This window comes from Carica papaya, chromosome 7 (genome assembly GCF_054855325.1).
Source record: "Carica papaya isolate Zhongbai chromosome 7, ASM5485532v1, whole genome shotgun sequence".
NCBI classification, from domain to species: Eukaryota; Viridiplantae; Streptophyta; class Magnoliopsida; order Brassicales; family Caricaceae; genus Carica; species Carica papaya.
The window spans coordinates 26,445,268-26,461,787 of record NC_142315.1 but is presented as its reverse complement, the minus strand read 5'-3'; the positions used below and the strand labels follow the sequence as shown (position 1 = coordinate 26,461,787).

The 16,520-nt window shown below is 32.4% G+C and overlaps 2 protein-coding genes across 3 annotated transcripts; one reads left to right on the top strand and one right to left on the bottom strand.

Annotated features, from left to right (window-relative positions):
- The first annotated feature begins 5,453 nt into the window (after positions 1-5,453).
- LOC110821035 (Protein kinase superfamily protein) lies at positions 5,454-8,794 on the top strand. The gene is made up of 7 exons (XM_022050735.2): positions 5,454-5,844; positions 5,926-6,180; positions 6,327-6,484; positions 6,573-6,652; positions 6,755-6,890; positions 6,994-7,143; positions 8,486-8,794. Exons 1-7 carry the CDS (start codon positions 5,607-5,609, stop codon positions 8,648-8,650), a joined length of 1,182 nt encoding a protein of 393 aa, XP_021906427.1. The 5' UTR covers positions 5,454-5,606; the 3' UTR covers positions 8,651-8,794.
- A 3,926-nt stretch (positions 8,795-12,720) lies between these two features.
- On the bottom strand, positions 12,721-16,388 carry LOC110821054 (AP-1 complex subunit sigma-2). 2 transcript variants are annotated; one of them, XM_022050755.2, is made up of 8 exons: positions 16,250-16,388; positions 15,452-15,514; positions 14,041-14,127; positions 13,791-13,882; positions 13,575-13,683; positions 13,434-13,469; positions 13,182-13,268; positions 12,721-13,102 (listed from the first exon to the last, which is right to left on the bottom strand). In XM_022050755.2, exons 2-8 carry the CDS (start codon positions 15,452-15,454, stop codon positions 13,031-13,033), a joined length of 486 nt encoding a protein of 161 aa, XP_021906447.1. In that variant the 5' UTR covers positions 15,455-15,514; positions 16,250-16,388; the 3' UTR covers positions 12,721-13,030. The 2 variants fall into 2 exon arrangements, with proteins under 2 accessions (XP_021906447.1, XP_088064162.1); XM_088208036.1 differs by lacking the exon at positions 16,250-16,388 and adding an exon at positions 15,605-15,669.
- Positions 16,389-16,520: the final 132 nt, after the last annotated feature.

Here is a 16,520-nt window from a genome sequence, read left to right as displayed (position 1 = left end):
TAGAACAAGAGACCTAGGCCAGTGACTCAAGCTCTTCCTCAGATTTAGGCAATAGGACGTGTTAGGATTTGTCAGCATTGTGGCAAGGATCATGGGGACCAACCCTGCTATCACCTTAATAATACTTGCCGTATATGTGGGAGTGCCCAACATTACGCGAGAGAGTGCTCGAAGAATCAGAACTAGACCAGATCTCCCATATAGGGCAGAGTTTACAACCTTACTCAGAAAGATGTAGAAGCCAATCCAGACATGATATAGGGTATGTACATTATCTGTAATCATCTTGCACATGTTTTGATTGATACTGATGCCTCACATTCATTTATCTCACATGCTTTTACACCAAACTTGAATGTATTATCTGAAGAAATTGATTCTGTATTGTTTGTGTCTACTCTTGAAAATAGGACATTACTAGGGGGAGGTTATAGACAGAGCCTGTATCATAGATATAGCATATAGAAAATTGAGTGTTGACCTAATAGAGATTGACGCGGGAAACTTTGATGTAATCCTAGGAATGAACTGGCTAACGGTGTATTATGCCACCGTAGATTGTTTTTACAAGAAACTTGTATTCAACCCTTCTAATGAAGAGTCATTTATAAATTAATAAAATTCTTGAAACATTATTTCCTCATGGTAATTTTTCTATTACCAAGCGGTTTAACTCGATTGTTTTCTCTAACTAAGCAAACTTAAGAAAAAAAATTTTATTCGAGAGACTTCGGTAGTCCGAGACTTTTCAAATATGTTTCCTGATAAACTACCTGGACTGCATGTGGATAGAGAAGTTGAATTCACCATAAATCTTCAGTCAGACATCCAGTCTATCTCAATTGTCCCTTACTGCATGAGTCGTGTCGAGATGGAAGAGTTGAGGAAACAGATTAATAAATTACAGAATAGTGGGTTCATCTAACATAGTGTGTTCCATTGGGGTGCTGGAGTTATATTTGCAAGGAAGGAGGATGAGACGTTAAGGTTATCTATTAACTACAGGGGATTGAACATGGTCACGATCAAGAATAAGTACCCCATAGAATCAATGATATTTTTGATCAGTTGCAAGTTACCCAGGTCTTCTCCAAAATAGACCTACGTTCAGCTTACCATCAGGTAAAGATCAAGGTAGAAGACATTCCCAAAAATAGCTTTCCAAATTAGGTACGGATACTATGAGTTTCTGGTCATGCCATTTGGACTAACCAATACACCAGCCATCTTTATGGATTTGATGAACAGGATTTTCAGATAATTCCTGAATCAGTTTGTCATTGTATTTATCAATGATATCCTGATCTATTCAAAAAGGACGATGGACAATCAAAAAGAACGATCCGCACACTGGAGGATATACTCCGAGCTTGTGTTCTTGACTTCGGGGGCCATTGAGATAATCATTTACCATTGATAGAGTTCGCCTACAATAACAACTACTAAATAAGTATTGGTATGGCTTCATACGATGTGTTATATGGCCGCCCATGTAGATCGTCGATCTGTTAGGAAGAGGTAGGTGATAGGAAGTTGTTCGGCTCAAATCTTGTGAATGAGACTACAACAAAAATAGTTAAGAACAAGAAGAATATCCAGACGGCTCAAAGCAGACAGAAAAGCTATGCGGACACCTAGAGGAGAGATTTAGAATTTGAGAAAAGTGATCGAGTATTTTTTAAGGTCACTTATTTCAAGAGAATAAATAGATTTGGCAAGAAGGAGAAACTAAATTCTTGATTTTTTGGGCCATTTGAAATCTTAGACATAATTGGTACCGCCACCTACAGACTGGTACTACCTCCAAAACTATCCAGAGTGCATAATGTGTTTCATGTGTTCATGCTATGCAAGTATAACTCGGACCTTTCTCACATCTTGACCCATGAACCCATTTCACTCCGGGAGAATCTGTCATATGAGGAGGTACTGGTGGGCATTGTGGACCGGAAGAGTAGAGTACTCCACAACTAAAAAATTTCATTCGTTAAGGTCTTATGGCAGAATCACACACACAGAGAGGTCATGTGGGAGCTAGAATCAAATTTCAGACCCCAGTATCCCCAACTATTTGATTGAGTGAGAGGGAGACAAATTTGAGGGACCAAATTTCTTTCAAGGGGGGAGAGTTGTAAAATTCGGGTCTAAAATTTCGCCTGGAATTAATTTTAAAAATTAAAAATGTATTAAATTCTAATTTTGAAAATAATAAATTTTTATTTAATGTGAAATTAGAAAAAAAATAGGTTGATGATGAAATTGAAAATAATTTTGGGAGAAATGAATGAAATTTTGGGTTCGGATGGTGTTTTTGAAAGAAAAATCAAAAACTGATGGGGGGTCAAAACACAATTAAAGAAAATTTTACCACATAGGACCACCCAGTCAGCAACCCCGATGAACCGAAGCGCGCCGCGTGACAAGGCACGCTGACTCAGAGCCACACGGGAGACCACACTCGTAATCCACGTGCCTCACGATCGGACGACCCGAAAGTGTTCCCACGCGCGTGAACAGTCTGAATCCGTTCCCTCCTTAGGTGCGATTAAACAGTCATGATTAAATGCGATGAATGCTCCAAATTTGTTCATTCTTTAAACGTGATCGTATGGTTGAGTGCAAATTACAATGAACGGTCCAGATTTATTTGCTCTTTAAACGCGATCCGACGAGCGAGATAAAAAATAATGAACAATCAAGATTAATACGAGACGGATATAAATATCTCGGATCATACCGAAGTCAAATCCTAGCCGCCAGCCTCCCACTGAATAAGAAGAATAAGTTGCTGCAGAAGGGAGTCGACTGCCGCTCGTCGCGGCGGCGGTGCCACCTCCGACTGTCAAAAAAGGTAAAAATTCTCCTATCTACTCAGAATTTAATTTCGAGCACCCCAATGACCAAATTGGAGTAAAAAGAATGGTGGGTGAGCCGAAAACCACAGGCAAAGCTCAGTGGCGCCGCTGCATGCCAAGCCTGAACCCTCATCCGATGAGCCCTTTCCCATTTTCTGTTTTGTGCGATTTTTCCACCATTGTGTTCACCATTCTATTTTCTGTTTTTTTACTTTTTTCAGTCAACCGAGGTCTCCTAATGTATTTTCTCGCAAGGATGAGTATAAAATCGGTCGAAATCGACTAAAACTGACCGAAAACGAACAAGCCAAGGCAAACCACCACTGTGGGTGGCGGTGTTATCGTGGGAGCATGGCGGTGCCGCTGTGCCAGAATTTCAAAATTGACTGGGAAAGGTTTTAACACCGATTTTGAGTTTTTGGGGGTATTTTTAGGTACGTGAAGCGTGTTTTAATCTCCACAAGAAAATTCAGAAAATCTAGGGGCTGTTAGTAGGCGCAATAGAAAGTTCAATATTTCGGACATCAATTCATGTAAGAATTTCTCACTTTATTCCCTATTATGAAATTAAAGCTTAATAATCGGTAATACGATATTTTGTGTAATTTGAAAAACTTTAAAAATAATTACAAGTTACCAATGGAATCAGAAATCGGTTAGTTATTTATTTATTATCCTGTTTAACTGATTTTTAAATTTACAGTTTTAAATACATGATGATATATTGGAATAGTTAAATGATTCAATTGTACTTCCTTGATATATATATTGCTTGTCTTGCGTGATTTACAGTTGATTTATGAAATTGGTAATTAATATGCAAACAAAAAATTATTTGGTTAATGAACGATAACATTACTGGATATCCTGAGAGATGGTAGACGGACCAAATATATTGGGAACCCTACCGTAAATATTGCCTTATACCAGACTGGGTATGGGGCGACCCGATTCACCCTCATACCGGACGGGGTATTGAGGGATGGTATTTTTGACGCTTATACCGAACGGGGTATGAGGACAGCCAGTTTGTCGAAAGTGTTGGATATGAGTTCACGCGTAGTGAGACATTCCTATGGGTTCCTAGGGATAACAATAGGCAAATAAAAATGAAAAATTATTGTTCTTGTTCACTTGAATATGAGGTTGAAATGTTATTTGAGTTATTGTCTTTATAGATCGATTTTAAAAATTTCACAACGGTAAATATATGCAATAAACGATTTTTCTTATGATAAATGGATTTACTTAAATCAAGAGCTCCATTGGTTGTTTTTATGATTTTTACCAACTTTCAGTTTCTGTATCGGTGAGTAGTGTGATATTCTTACTGGGATAGTGTACATCGCCCTTTTATTAACTATTTCAGATCAAGAGAACTAAAACCAAGATTCCGATCAACAAGAGAGTTGTGAATAGTTCACCACCCAGACTCCCTTCAAAAGTTAGAGAATGTCGTTCTAGAATGCTCAGTATATTTCATTTTGTTTATTTATTTGATTTTCGTTTATCCATTTAAAATGGACATTCTCGTAGTTCTATTAGGCGTTCTAAATAATTGTGTAAGAAATATAAACCCTAAACTTTATTGTTTTGCTTCCACATTTAATTCATAACTTTATTTCATTTTAAGTTCAAGACTTTACATATGATGTATAAATTAGAGGTAAATAAAATTAAATTATATTTTTAGATGCAAAAATTTTAAAATAAATAACTATTATATATATTATTAAAATTATTTTATACTTAAAAAATTTTGGAGTACATGATTTTTTATCAATTAAAAACTAGGTTTTAGTTTTATATTTTGAAAATTCAAATGAATAATTATTATATTAATTTTAGAAGTTTATTTTTATTATAATATATTAAATTTTTGATATTACTTATATATATATTTTTTATTTTAAAAAATAAAAAACCGTCATGTCAACTTTTTCAGTATTATATATATATAGGTTTTATATTAAATATTTAAACTATCATAAACATTTTAATTAAGTTATTTTTAAATTTTTTTTTTTAAAAAATATTTTTTATTTCTAATAAGATAATCGGTGGCTAAATCTTTTATCTGAATCATTTTATAGGCGGACGAAAGAAACAAATTAATGATTTTGCTTGATTAATTACAAAATTTAATTATAAGATTAAAACAGTAATTAACTAACTTTGAATTACGTAAAAACTATTTCATCACGTGAATCTAGAACCAGCTTGATTTTACTTAACTATTCAATTAGTAATCAAATTCTCTGATTATTAAAAACTAATTATGAAGGTTAAGCATCCAAACTTTTGATAAGACATTAGGAGTTCAAATTTAACCCCTGAAAAATACTAAATCTCTTATTACATTTCTCAAATTATAATCCATTCAATCTCCTTTTATCTTTCAGAATCATTATTTACAAATACAATTTCATAACTTTAAAACAAATATTATACCATACCAAGATTTTTTTGTAATTTACTTAACAATTAATTACATTCTTAATCATATAAGTTAGCTTAAAAAAGAGTTATCACTTTTTTATTATTAATAAACAACTCTTGAATCCATGTCTGGCCACCTTAAACAAACAAAGGAGGGAAGCGCACGCAATTAAATGCGACAGACAGAGAAAGAGCCCTCTCTCTCTCTCTCTCTCTCTCTCTCTGGCAGTTGGCTCTGTTTATCTCTACCATCAGCGTCCTTCTGCATGACACAGAGTGGTCGCCATAGAAAGAAACTTTTTTACTGTTCAAATGAAGTACATCAGGACCAACAGCTTGAAACGCCTCTTCTCACTGAAACGGCGCAGTATCGATCTAGATGCTACCAGTCCACATGGCACCACCTCCTCCACTGACGAAGAAGAAGGAGAAGAGGAATACAACAATGGCGGCTTCCGAGTTGTTCGAGAAACAGAGCATCGTCAGAAGCCCACATGGCGATGCTTCTCTTTTGAAGAAATCTCTGAGGCCACCGACGGTTTTAGCTCAGGTTTTCTAAAGATATATCTGGGTATGCATATACCTATGTGAGTTTTTATGGGTCTGTGACGGTTTTGTTTGTGGGTGACAGATAATTTGGCCGGGAGAGGAGGGTATGCAGAGGTGTACAGAGGAGTTTTACTGGACGGAGAGACGATTGCTGTGAAGAGGTTAACGAAAGGGTCGAATGACGAGAGGAAAGTGAAGGACTTTTTGACAGAGATTGGGACTATCGGCCATGTGAGCCACCCAAATGTGTTGTCACTTTTAGGTTGTTGTATTGATAATGGGCTTTATCTCATCTTCCATTTCTTTTCCAGAGGCTCTGTTGCTTCCCTTCTACACGGTATCCTGCAGACTAAACAACCCTCCAAGAATGAATCTTTTCTTGTTTTTTACCGATATTTTCTTGATTAAATTTCTGGGTTTTGGCTGTTTGTTGGAATTCCTCAATGCCTTGTGTTTTCTTGATTGAAAATTTTGTTGTTGCAGATATGAATTTGCCGCCAATGGACTGGAAAATAAGGCACAAAATTGCAGTTGGAACTGCAAGAGGACTCCATTACTTGCACAAAGGCTGTCAGAGAAGGATAATTCACCGTGACATTAAGTCTTCAAATATTCTCTTGACTGCAGATTTTGAGCCCCAGGTAATTACAGTATAATAACCTTCTGGGTCAGTGTCTGTTTTGGTTTCCTCTGATCAAAATGATGAAAGTGGTGATTTCAATTTGGCAGATTTCTGATTTTGGGTTGGCAAAATGGCTTCCATCTCAATGGTCTCATCATTCAATTGCCCCAATCGAAGGGACATTTGGGTACCCTATAATTCATATGTTTCTTCAATCTACCACTATTTTATTCACGGGCATCTCAAGAAATTTGACTGAAAAGAGGTTTCTTTTTGACAAATGGTATAGGCATTTAGCTCCTGAGTATTATTTGCATGGAGTTGTGGATGAGAAAACAGATGTTTTCGCCTTCGGAGTCTTCTTGCTTGAAATCATTTCAGGCAGGAAACCAGTAGATGGGTCTCACCAAAGCTTACATAGCTGGGTAATGACAATCTCAATAATATTATATATATATAATACATATATATTATATTTCTATGTATGTACTACATGTTGGTCTTTAGTGAGATTTAAATTAATTGCAGGCTAAACCAATATTAAAACAAGGAGAAATTGAGAAACTGGTAGATCCAAGGCTGCAGGGGGCCTATGATGTAACTCAGCTTAGTAGACTTGGCTTTGCAGCCTCTCTTTGCATCCGGGCATCTTCAACATGGCGCCCTACCATGAGCGAGGTAGCTTACTGCTTTGCTGTCTAGTTTTTGTCTTTTGCAAGAATACCATTTACATAGTACTCCTATATATCCGATAACTCTATAGGTTTTCTAAGGTCAAAAAAACAATTAATTACAAATTAGAGGGATAGCAACAATATAAATAGCTTCAAGATATTGCTGGATACATACACACTATTATTTTTTGAATATGTATATGTTACATATATATATATATATATATTATAGAAGTGGTCCATGGCTTCTTGCCCCTACAAAGCAGAGGCTTAAAGAGAACGCCATTTATTCTTTTGTGAAACTACAGTGAGGACCATGTCTGTTCCCTTAGAAAACTTCTTGATACATCATCTTAGTGTATCGTGTTCATGTGTAGAATATTAAGTTGCATTCTAGCTGACCAGATTAATGACTATTTTATTAATAGAGTCTAATCTAATCCACCAATACTTTTTATTTATATATAAATCACCCAGTGGCTCAATAAATAACTTCCATATTATATATATATATATATATCAGGTGTCAGCTTCTCAGATTTTCTCTGTAATATTAACCTTCTGTAAATCTTTATTAGGGTGAGGAATGAAGCACTGAAATAACCTAGATTCAGTCTTTTTAAAGGAGTTGTTGAAGTGTTTATGCTTTTTCTTTATTTAATTTCATTAGCCATAAGATGTTCCATCCTACCTAACCTAATTATCTTTTGCTTAACAGAAAATTAAACTATGCATCTATCATGTGATGAGAAAATTATAGCATGATAATTAGCAAAATCATGGTGAGAGTGGGTCCAATTTTGACTTCTTATTACATTGAATTAATTTGGTAATAAATTAGCTAATACCAATAGAATTTTTTTTAATTAGCATTCTGGTAATAAAATACTAAATGTTCAAGTATGGGGAATATTCAGAAGCAACTTAGTCTCGATGCTCGAAAACTAATAATATTCATTCGGGTTTGGCTCCAACTCTACATAGATCTTATACCGAGAACTTAAAAATCTGACCTTTTTGTTTTTGAATTGAATCAGCCTACATGTGTGCTGATATATATGTTTACCTAAGAAGCATTGAGAAAAAACTAGTTACTGAATCGGACTAGTTTTCTCGTTATGAATCACACAAAAGCAAAATGCTGCATCAACAGTTCTACTGCTTTTGACATTTCAAAGTGGTGGAGGTCAACTGTTTATATAATTAATACATATAACCCTTTTTTCTACATTGTTTCTATATATACTTATTCAGGCTGTTAGGTTCATTATCTGAATGATGCAATGAATCACACACCAAAATTTTTTTCTTGAGTATACTTTTCATGTTTACTTTCTTGATTACAGATTTTAGAGGTACTGCAAGAGGAGGAAATAGATGAAGAGAAGTGGAAGATGCCGGAGGAAGAAGACGAGCAAGAAGAATTCTGGGGTTTTGAGGATCTCGAATATGAATGTGATACATCCTTTTCTGTTTCACCCCACGATTCAATCTCCATAGAAAGTTCTTAAACCCTCACCAAGAAAAAAAAAGAAACCAGTGATCTGTGACTCAGTGAGTTAGGTGGTCGAAGAAAATCCTAACCCACCCACCACTTTTGGCAACTCTGTAAATATGACAATTATATATATATATATATAGAGTATATTTATCCATACGGATTTCAGAATTATGATTGAATAGCAGCAACCCCACTTGTTTCTTATCAATCTCTGTTTATATTTATGTGAGAGAAGTGTTGAATAGATTGGAGTGATGTTGAACAACTCATAATTGGGCCTTTGCACTTTTTTCAGAAAATTTTGATCCATCAGAGGGAAATTCCATTAGGAAAAAGGGTGAAGCACCTTGAAGATGTTGGATAAATGTCAAACGAATGGACATAAATTGAAGAAAAAGAAGAAATAATTGCTTTTTTTTTTTTTTTTTTTTTCTGTGCAATCATTCTCCAACTAACCAATAATACCATATGCATCAATGTAGAATTCTGTTCTTTCTTAAAAAAAAGGGTTATATGGTAATTACCGGAGTAAATGTAAGTATAAAATAACTTGTTTTTAAAATTAAATTTTTAAATAATTATGATGCACCCAGTTAATTGCTTTACATAATATCAAAAGTTAGAGGTCAAGAAACCACTAAGATTAGTTCTACTCTCTCTAATTTCAACATTTATATTTTATTTATGTGATATATATTAGTTAATCATAACTATACATTTAATATGCAATTAAATTATTTAATTACATTTTCAATTTTTCACAATTGTCAATTTATATTGAGGGATTAAATTTGAACTTGATATGAAATTGACTTGAAATTAGAAAGTTATTTTTATTCAAAATTTATCATATGTTGTATTTTAATTTATATTACATATAATTTAAGTACCAACAAAAAAAAATTCAACATGAAAGTTGAATGAATTATATATGATATGAAAAAAAAAAACTATTCGAAAATACATTTAATTTTGACGTACGAAAGTTAATTTAATAACACATTTATTTATTAAAATTAAAAAAAAAAGAACGAAGTTACATAATTGAATTTTAAGTATACGAAAGGAGTTTATTGTATCGTTTCAAAATCCACAAGTGCTTTTAAGATGATTAAAGCACGAGTTACCATAGATTTTAAGAAAATTACTAACCCTAATTAATAATGATATGGGAATTAATCTCACACATGAGCATGTGTCATATATATGACCCTTATCATTTCATGTTGGTAGACTAATTATAATGAGAAATTGCTTTTGATGGACAAAAGTTAAACCTCTCCAACTAACAAATTTTATTTTTTTTATGACAATTCATTAATGTGATGATTGCAATTTATTATTTTTCAAATTTCTGAAAAAAAAAATTTGTACATTAAAATTAAAATTTTAAATTTAATAAAAAAAAAGTCACCTTTAAAATTTTATTTTTAAGCATCAATCCAATCTTGAACTAATCCATTAATTTGAATATTCCTAGATTTTGAACCCACAATATAAATAATAATAATAATAATATGGTATGTAACAATAATAATTATAGTGGACATGGTTGATAAAAAATAGTGACACAACAAAACAATTTGCCAAATGCATCATGCTGTCGTGCCAGGTGTGTTTTTCAGTATTGTATATATATGTATTTATGTACAGAAAATGTATGTCTAATTCAGTGGAACCCATGCCAGAGATGTGAAACCAAGGCTTAATATATATATATATGTGTATGTATGTACGCATGAATAACATTTATTCCCAAATTATTTTCATGCACGATCATATAAGTTAACCATTCAAATTTTATATAATGAAATCCTATACTATAATTAAACTTATTAATAACATTAAAAATGACACTTGAAAAAATTTCCACCAAGTGTTTATTTATGTGTGCTAATTATAAACCCCATGTTCTAGTCTTATGCTTGTGTCTATTAGCTGTTTCTTTTCCTCGAGCAACAACTATCAGCTTTCAGCTTTCATGAGAACTGAAAATGCTATTCCAACAAACTACTATAAATCCAAAAAAAAAAAAGCTTCAATTATAATATATATATATATATAATATAATCGACATTTCAAATTAAGAAAATATATATTACCCATTATTTAGTATTTATAAAATGCTTTACCCATCATACTTATAAATATATATATATATATATATATATGTATATGTATTTGCAAGAATTACTGTCTGTTTTAGCTCTGTTTCTTGAAATGGGTGGTTCTTAGTCAATCTTGTTTTTGAATGAACAAAGAGTTTATCATAAAAGAAATTTATATATTTGGTAAAACCAAACAAGGTCTCCCTATTTTTTTTTTAAAAAAAAATTGCTATATTGATTTAGAATGTTTATTTATTTAACATATTCAGCCATTTATTCACTCACATATATTTTATTTTTTAAAAAAATGATGATAAATATATTCTTCTTTAGAATAAATCAATCATTTTAAAGTTTTAATCTATTTTCATTCCAATTCCATGTATACTGTCCAGATTGTTCAATGACTTATTGAAAAAGTCATATATATATATATATACATGTGTATGTATATGGGCATAGTTAGTGGTATCTATCTTCTAGTGGGATTCCATGCTAAACTTGAAAGTAAAGGTATATGCATGAGTACAAAAGATGTGGTATAATTATATTATGATTAGAAGCAAATTATAAAATTTGTGAAGAGAATAATAAGATAGCAGTTGATGAACAGGTGGATATGTGAATTGCCATAAAGTGATGAGGTGGGTGTAAGTATATACTAAAATTATCACTTTATAAACGATTAGTTCACATTGAATTATGGGTTAGTTGAACCCTGCATATATATATATATATATATTTTGTTCTTTAGGAGTTTGGAGCATCTTCAAACTCATTTTAGTCATTATTTTTGGTTCGTTTAATTCAAAATCTTATATAGTTGGAGGTTGAAGTTGCTTGTTTAACTTTTAAAATAACCCTTTTTTCTAGAAAAAAATATTGTAAGTGGAAAGATGGTTTAGTGCAGTTATAGAAACTTATTTTAAGTCTTACAAGAGACTCCTGTAGCAGGTATTCCCATATATATATATATATAAATATAGATGTACATATATATATATAGATTAGTAAAAATATAAATTGGGGTATTGTTAATATACTAAACTATTTTCTTTATTTTTTATCATGTTATAATGTATTTGGTTTGGTAGTTAGTGTATTCTGAAATTATATTTTATGCATCAGTAGTAATTTTTTTAAAATATTTTGATCAAATATAAATTTTTTATGTTGAAATTATAAAAATTATGAAAAAAAATCAAAACAATAATCTTAAAAAAAATTGAATATGAACTTTATTTTTTTTCTTTTATAAATTAACGTTGAACTAATTTGTTGATTTTTTCAAAGAGTCCCAAATAAAAAATGTATAAGAACATCAATAGGAATCATGCACTGTGCGAGAATTATGACAATGTTCACCTACTTCAAATATATCTTGCATTAAAATTTTAATATGTTCTTCCTTCATGTAGTTTACTTTGTATATTGTTTATTTTAAAATTTTAAAATTACATATATTGATGTGACTTCTACACCAAAATATTATCTCAGTTTGCACTTAGTCAAATTTTCTAAATGAATCTTGAAATTAATAAAATTTTAATGAAATAATTATTATTTTTAGTTTGATTTAATTTAATTAAAAAAAAAAAGCTTCCTCATCTATGAAGTTAATGCTAGTAATTTTTTTAAGTGACATAAAAGAAAAATAAATAATACATTGCATATCACCTCATCAAATTAAGTAAAATTAATATAAAAAATAAATTATTCTATATTTATTTAAAATTAATAATTTACTTCAACTCACCTAAATCATTTTTCAAACTATATGACATGTTACATGTTTTTCTATGTAATACGTTATGTTTAATAGTAGGATTAACAATAGTAATATAATAGTCAAGTAGATAGTTAAATATAATTGAAAATGTAAGTTATTAAATTGAACAAAATAAATATTTTGTTCTCATTTGCTTAGTGGAAGAACGGGAGAGCTCATGCCATGTGATTTTCACAAGATAAATTCAAGAACCAAATCAATTCATATAGTGAAACTGAAACTGCTCAAGGGATGAGATCCCTAAGTCTCACGAATATTACATCCTATCCGAGTAATAGAAAAATTTTTCCAAAAAATTTAAGGTGTCCCCTTGAGAAGTACAAATTTATACATGGGTTAAAACTGTAAAGAAACCAGACGATCAATCGACTATATAATCCAACAATTCAAATCTGCTTATATTCAGCTCTTCAGGTGGATTCTGAGGGAGGAAAGTCGAAACAGATTGCAGTTTAAAGTGAATTACAACAGGAAACCTATGCTTACAGTTTGGCTATTTTGTGGCCTGTGTAATTATATTACTAATGGAACTGGCTTGCTCTTTTGCAGTCTCCACCAAGGAATCCTACACAAGGTAATGTTATTTGGTTGGTAACATTTAAAAGATAACAAGTGATCAAACAAGGAACAGGAAGAAAATTTACCTGTGCAGCTATTAGCCGTGCAACAGTTTTCTTACTTGACTCTTGAAGCTCACCGGCAATCAAGATCTCATCCAATATATAATAGGCCTTAGTTTAACAGCGACAATCAATTAGAAATGGCAAAATCTTGTCACATGCACGAAATTTATGATTCATAAGAAAATGGCGTTCATATCATAAGCAGCAATCATCAATCAAAATTAGCATAAATGAAATTTATCCTTCAGATGGCTTTCAAGATAGTATACATACCTTGTGAAAGTTAAAAATCAAGTCTAATTCACAGACCTGGAACACAAAACAAAATGATCGACGATGGTTACTACAAAACAGCTTACATAATCATGAATCAACATACCTACTGACAATCATTCATAATTCAAGTTTACTCACACTGCCGAAATAGCGATCAAGAATCTCAACAAAATGATGAATTATCTCAAGGATCTCCAGTTCGTTGTCGTCCTGATCTATGCACATGCAGAAGTACAGACTAGCATATCTGTATGATCCATATGATGAACCAATTCAGTTTATCACCATTAAAATGGACAAAAATATTCCAGGACAGTTGTACCACAACATTGAACATAGTTATCCCAATATTACCTTTTATAAACAACTTTGTATCCTCTCCATTCCACAAAATTACAAAGTTTTGGCCCTCGAGTAAGAATAACCCCACTTAGTTCTCGAATAATCTTCACAATACATGCAAGCCATGTAAAGAATCAACATTTTATAATCACACCGACGACTTAAACAATCTCATAAGAGCATGATCTGTTGGATGCAGTTTTAGCAAGATATTGCAATTTAAAATGCCTAGTTCCAAGTGATATGGATTGGTGGATCATACCTTTGATCGCTCTTTTTGAGAATAGGGTGAATACCATTTTGTTAGTCTCACTTTTCCCTGGCGACTTATAAGAAGCACAAAGTGAATCTGAAACATGGGAAGCACAAAATAAGGGGAAGAAAATGAGGGAAAACAACATAAAAGGCCTGAGTCATTTTTACTATGAGGTTCGTTGCATTACTGTGCTACAATGATGCAAGATAAAAACTCATCACATGATGAAGGCATCCGAAGGTAACTCTTGTCTATTGATAGTAAGAGCAACGGAATCTGTCATAAGACTCATGACATAATCTAAGTCCAACGAAACTAGCAATTAGTGCAGAAGTAAAGTAGATCCCATCATCTAGAACTGAGATATCTAATTTTTCATTAAAGGTTATGTAATAGTTTTGCAGTAGCATAAGTACATGAGAAGGTTTTATTGTAATTATTTAAGAACAAAAAAAAGATTTGACTATGATTTAATACCTAAAACCAAGGAAACCTAAAAGTCTATGGATGCCTTGGCTATTCAAACTAATAATTCTCTGTTGAAACTTTACAAAGACATGCTTTCAGCCTCTTCACATAGCTGTATGGCTTCATCAAGCATTCATTGGCATTGCCAGGCAAATAAGGTTAGTTAACCACTAATCAGGTTTTTTAAACTAATACCCAATAGTAACACCATAAATCACAGGAGATCTTTCCAAACCTTAATTTTGGAAGTGTATAACATGTACAGGGTAAAGAAGGGAGTTTCTATACACACACCACATCAACTTAATCTATCACCCAACAAAGATGTCTCTTTAATCGTGAAGAGATTTTTTTTTTTTTTTCCTTGAGAGGCTAAGTAAACCATGAAAAATTCGTTAGAGAAAATCCATGATTCATTTGAACCTGAGAAACTGATAACTAGTGAAGGAAAACAGTATTCTTGCAATCTTTCAAAAAAGATTTTGACAAGTAAATTCATAGAGAAGCTGCTAACTAGAGGACAAGAAGAAAGAAAAGGAACAAAAGTCTACTGCAAGTTATTAAAAGCAATCCAGAAACCCAGTGACTAATAACTGGAGCAGTATAACTTATATACTAATTTATCTTCTGCAAAGCACAAGGAGACTTTTTTTTTTTTTAAGGGCAAAAGAAAGTATTATGGGTCATCCATTTTTTTTTTCTGGTGTAGTAGTGACTCTAGCATGCAGCAACCAGTACTTCAACCAGGAGTTGACCAAGGTCATGGCCTTTCCCAGCAACTTTCACTAAGCAATCTATACTTATTCATTTGTTTTTTAAATCTTACCACATAAGCATTTCCTAGCAAGCCCTAATCAGATGTCATCATATTGGATTAAAAAACAGGTTTCTGAAATAATTTAAACATAAAAAAAGAGAAAAAAATTAAACAAAAACTGAATTAGTTTACCATCTTTTATTCGAACACTAATCCTTTTCACCAATTGGAGCCGATGCTCTTCCACAATCTTCACTGCAATAAATTAGAAGAAATAAACTATATAAAAAAGAAGCAAGCTAAAGTAAAATTTTCAGAGTTATAGCTCACGTTCGGAGAGATTACTCATCATAAAAGGGTCCCATAAATCATCATCTTGTCCTAGCACAATCTTTGTAAATTTACTGTGATTGCAACGTGAATCTCTATCAGTGCAATTTGCAAGTTTTGGCCATGGTTGTAAGATCCAATTTTCTAATACTAGTTGCTTGTTAAGAAAGCAAAAATTGCCCAAATGTAACTTTATCAGCATGACCATACTCGAAATTTTCATTACCAATCAGAGTGTTCCAGCTCTTTGGCAATTTCTTATAACTATTAATCATGCTGCATACAGAGATGATCATAAGTACATATTTACATAATCGAAATATTACCTACTAACTTACCTAATCAAAATACAAATAAACACAGATAATTGAAACACATAAGACCATTCGCCAAAAAACGGTACACAAACAACACCAATTAACACAGGTCCCTTCAAATTTCAAGGGAGCTTCCAGAAAGCAGTTCCCCTCAAAGCAAAAGCGAACTAGAGGGAGCTGCTCAGCAGTAGCTGCGCTTAAAAATTAGGGGAGGCAACTACTCCTCCATTTAAGTTTGAATGGATGCCGATCCGCGCATAGATCGACCTCCGTTCATCTTGATTTCGATTTTGTTTATGAAAAAAAACGAATAAAAGACAGAGAAAGGGAGAGATCTGCTTACCTGATTTGAGAGAGCCCAGGGAGGAGATGAGGAGAAGGGAGACGGTAAAGAGTGACGCGCGTAAAAATGGTGCTTAAACAGGCGTTTGTGAAATTTAACTTTAATCAGGGGCATTCTAGCAAAAACGAGTGGGTTAGAGTTTTACAGGAAATTTTGAGCCTAATTTCAATTTGGCCCCTGATTTCTCACTCATTTTTTTTTTATTTTCCTCCCTAACATTTAATATTTAACTTTTTAAAAAAAATTTATTTTGGTATTAGTTTCATAGTTA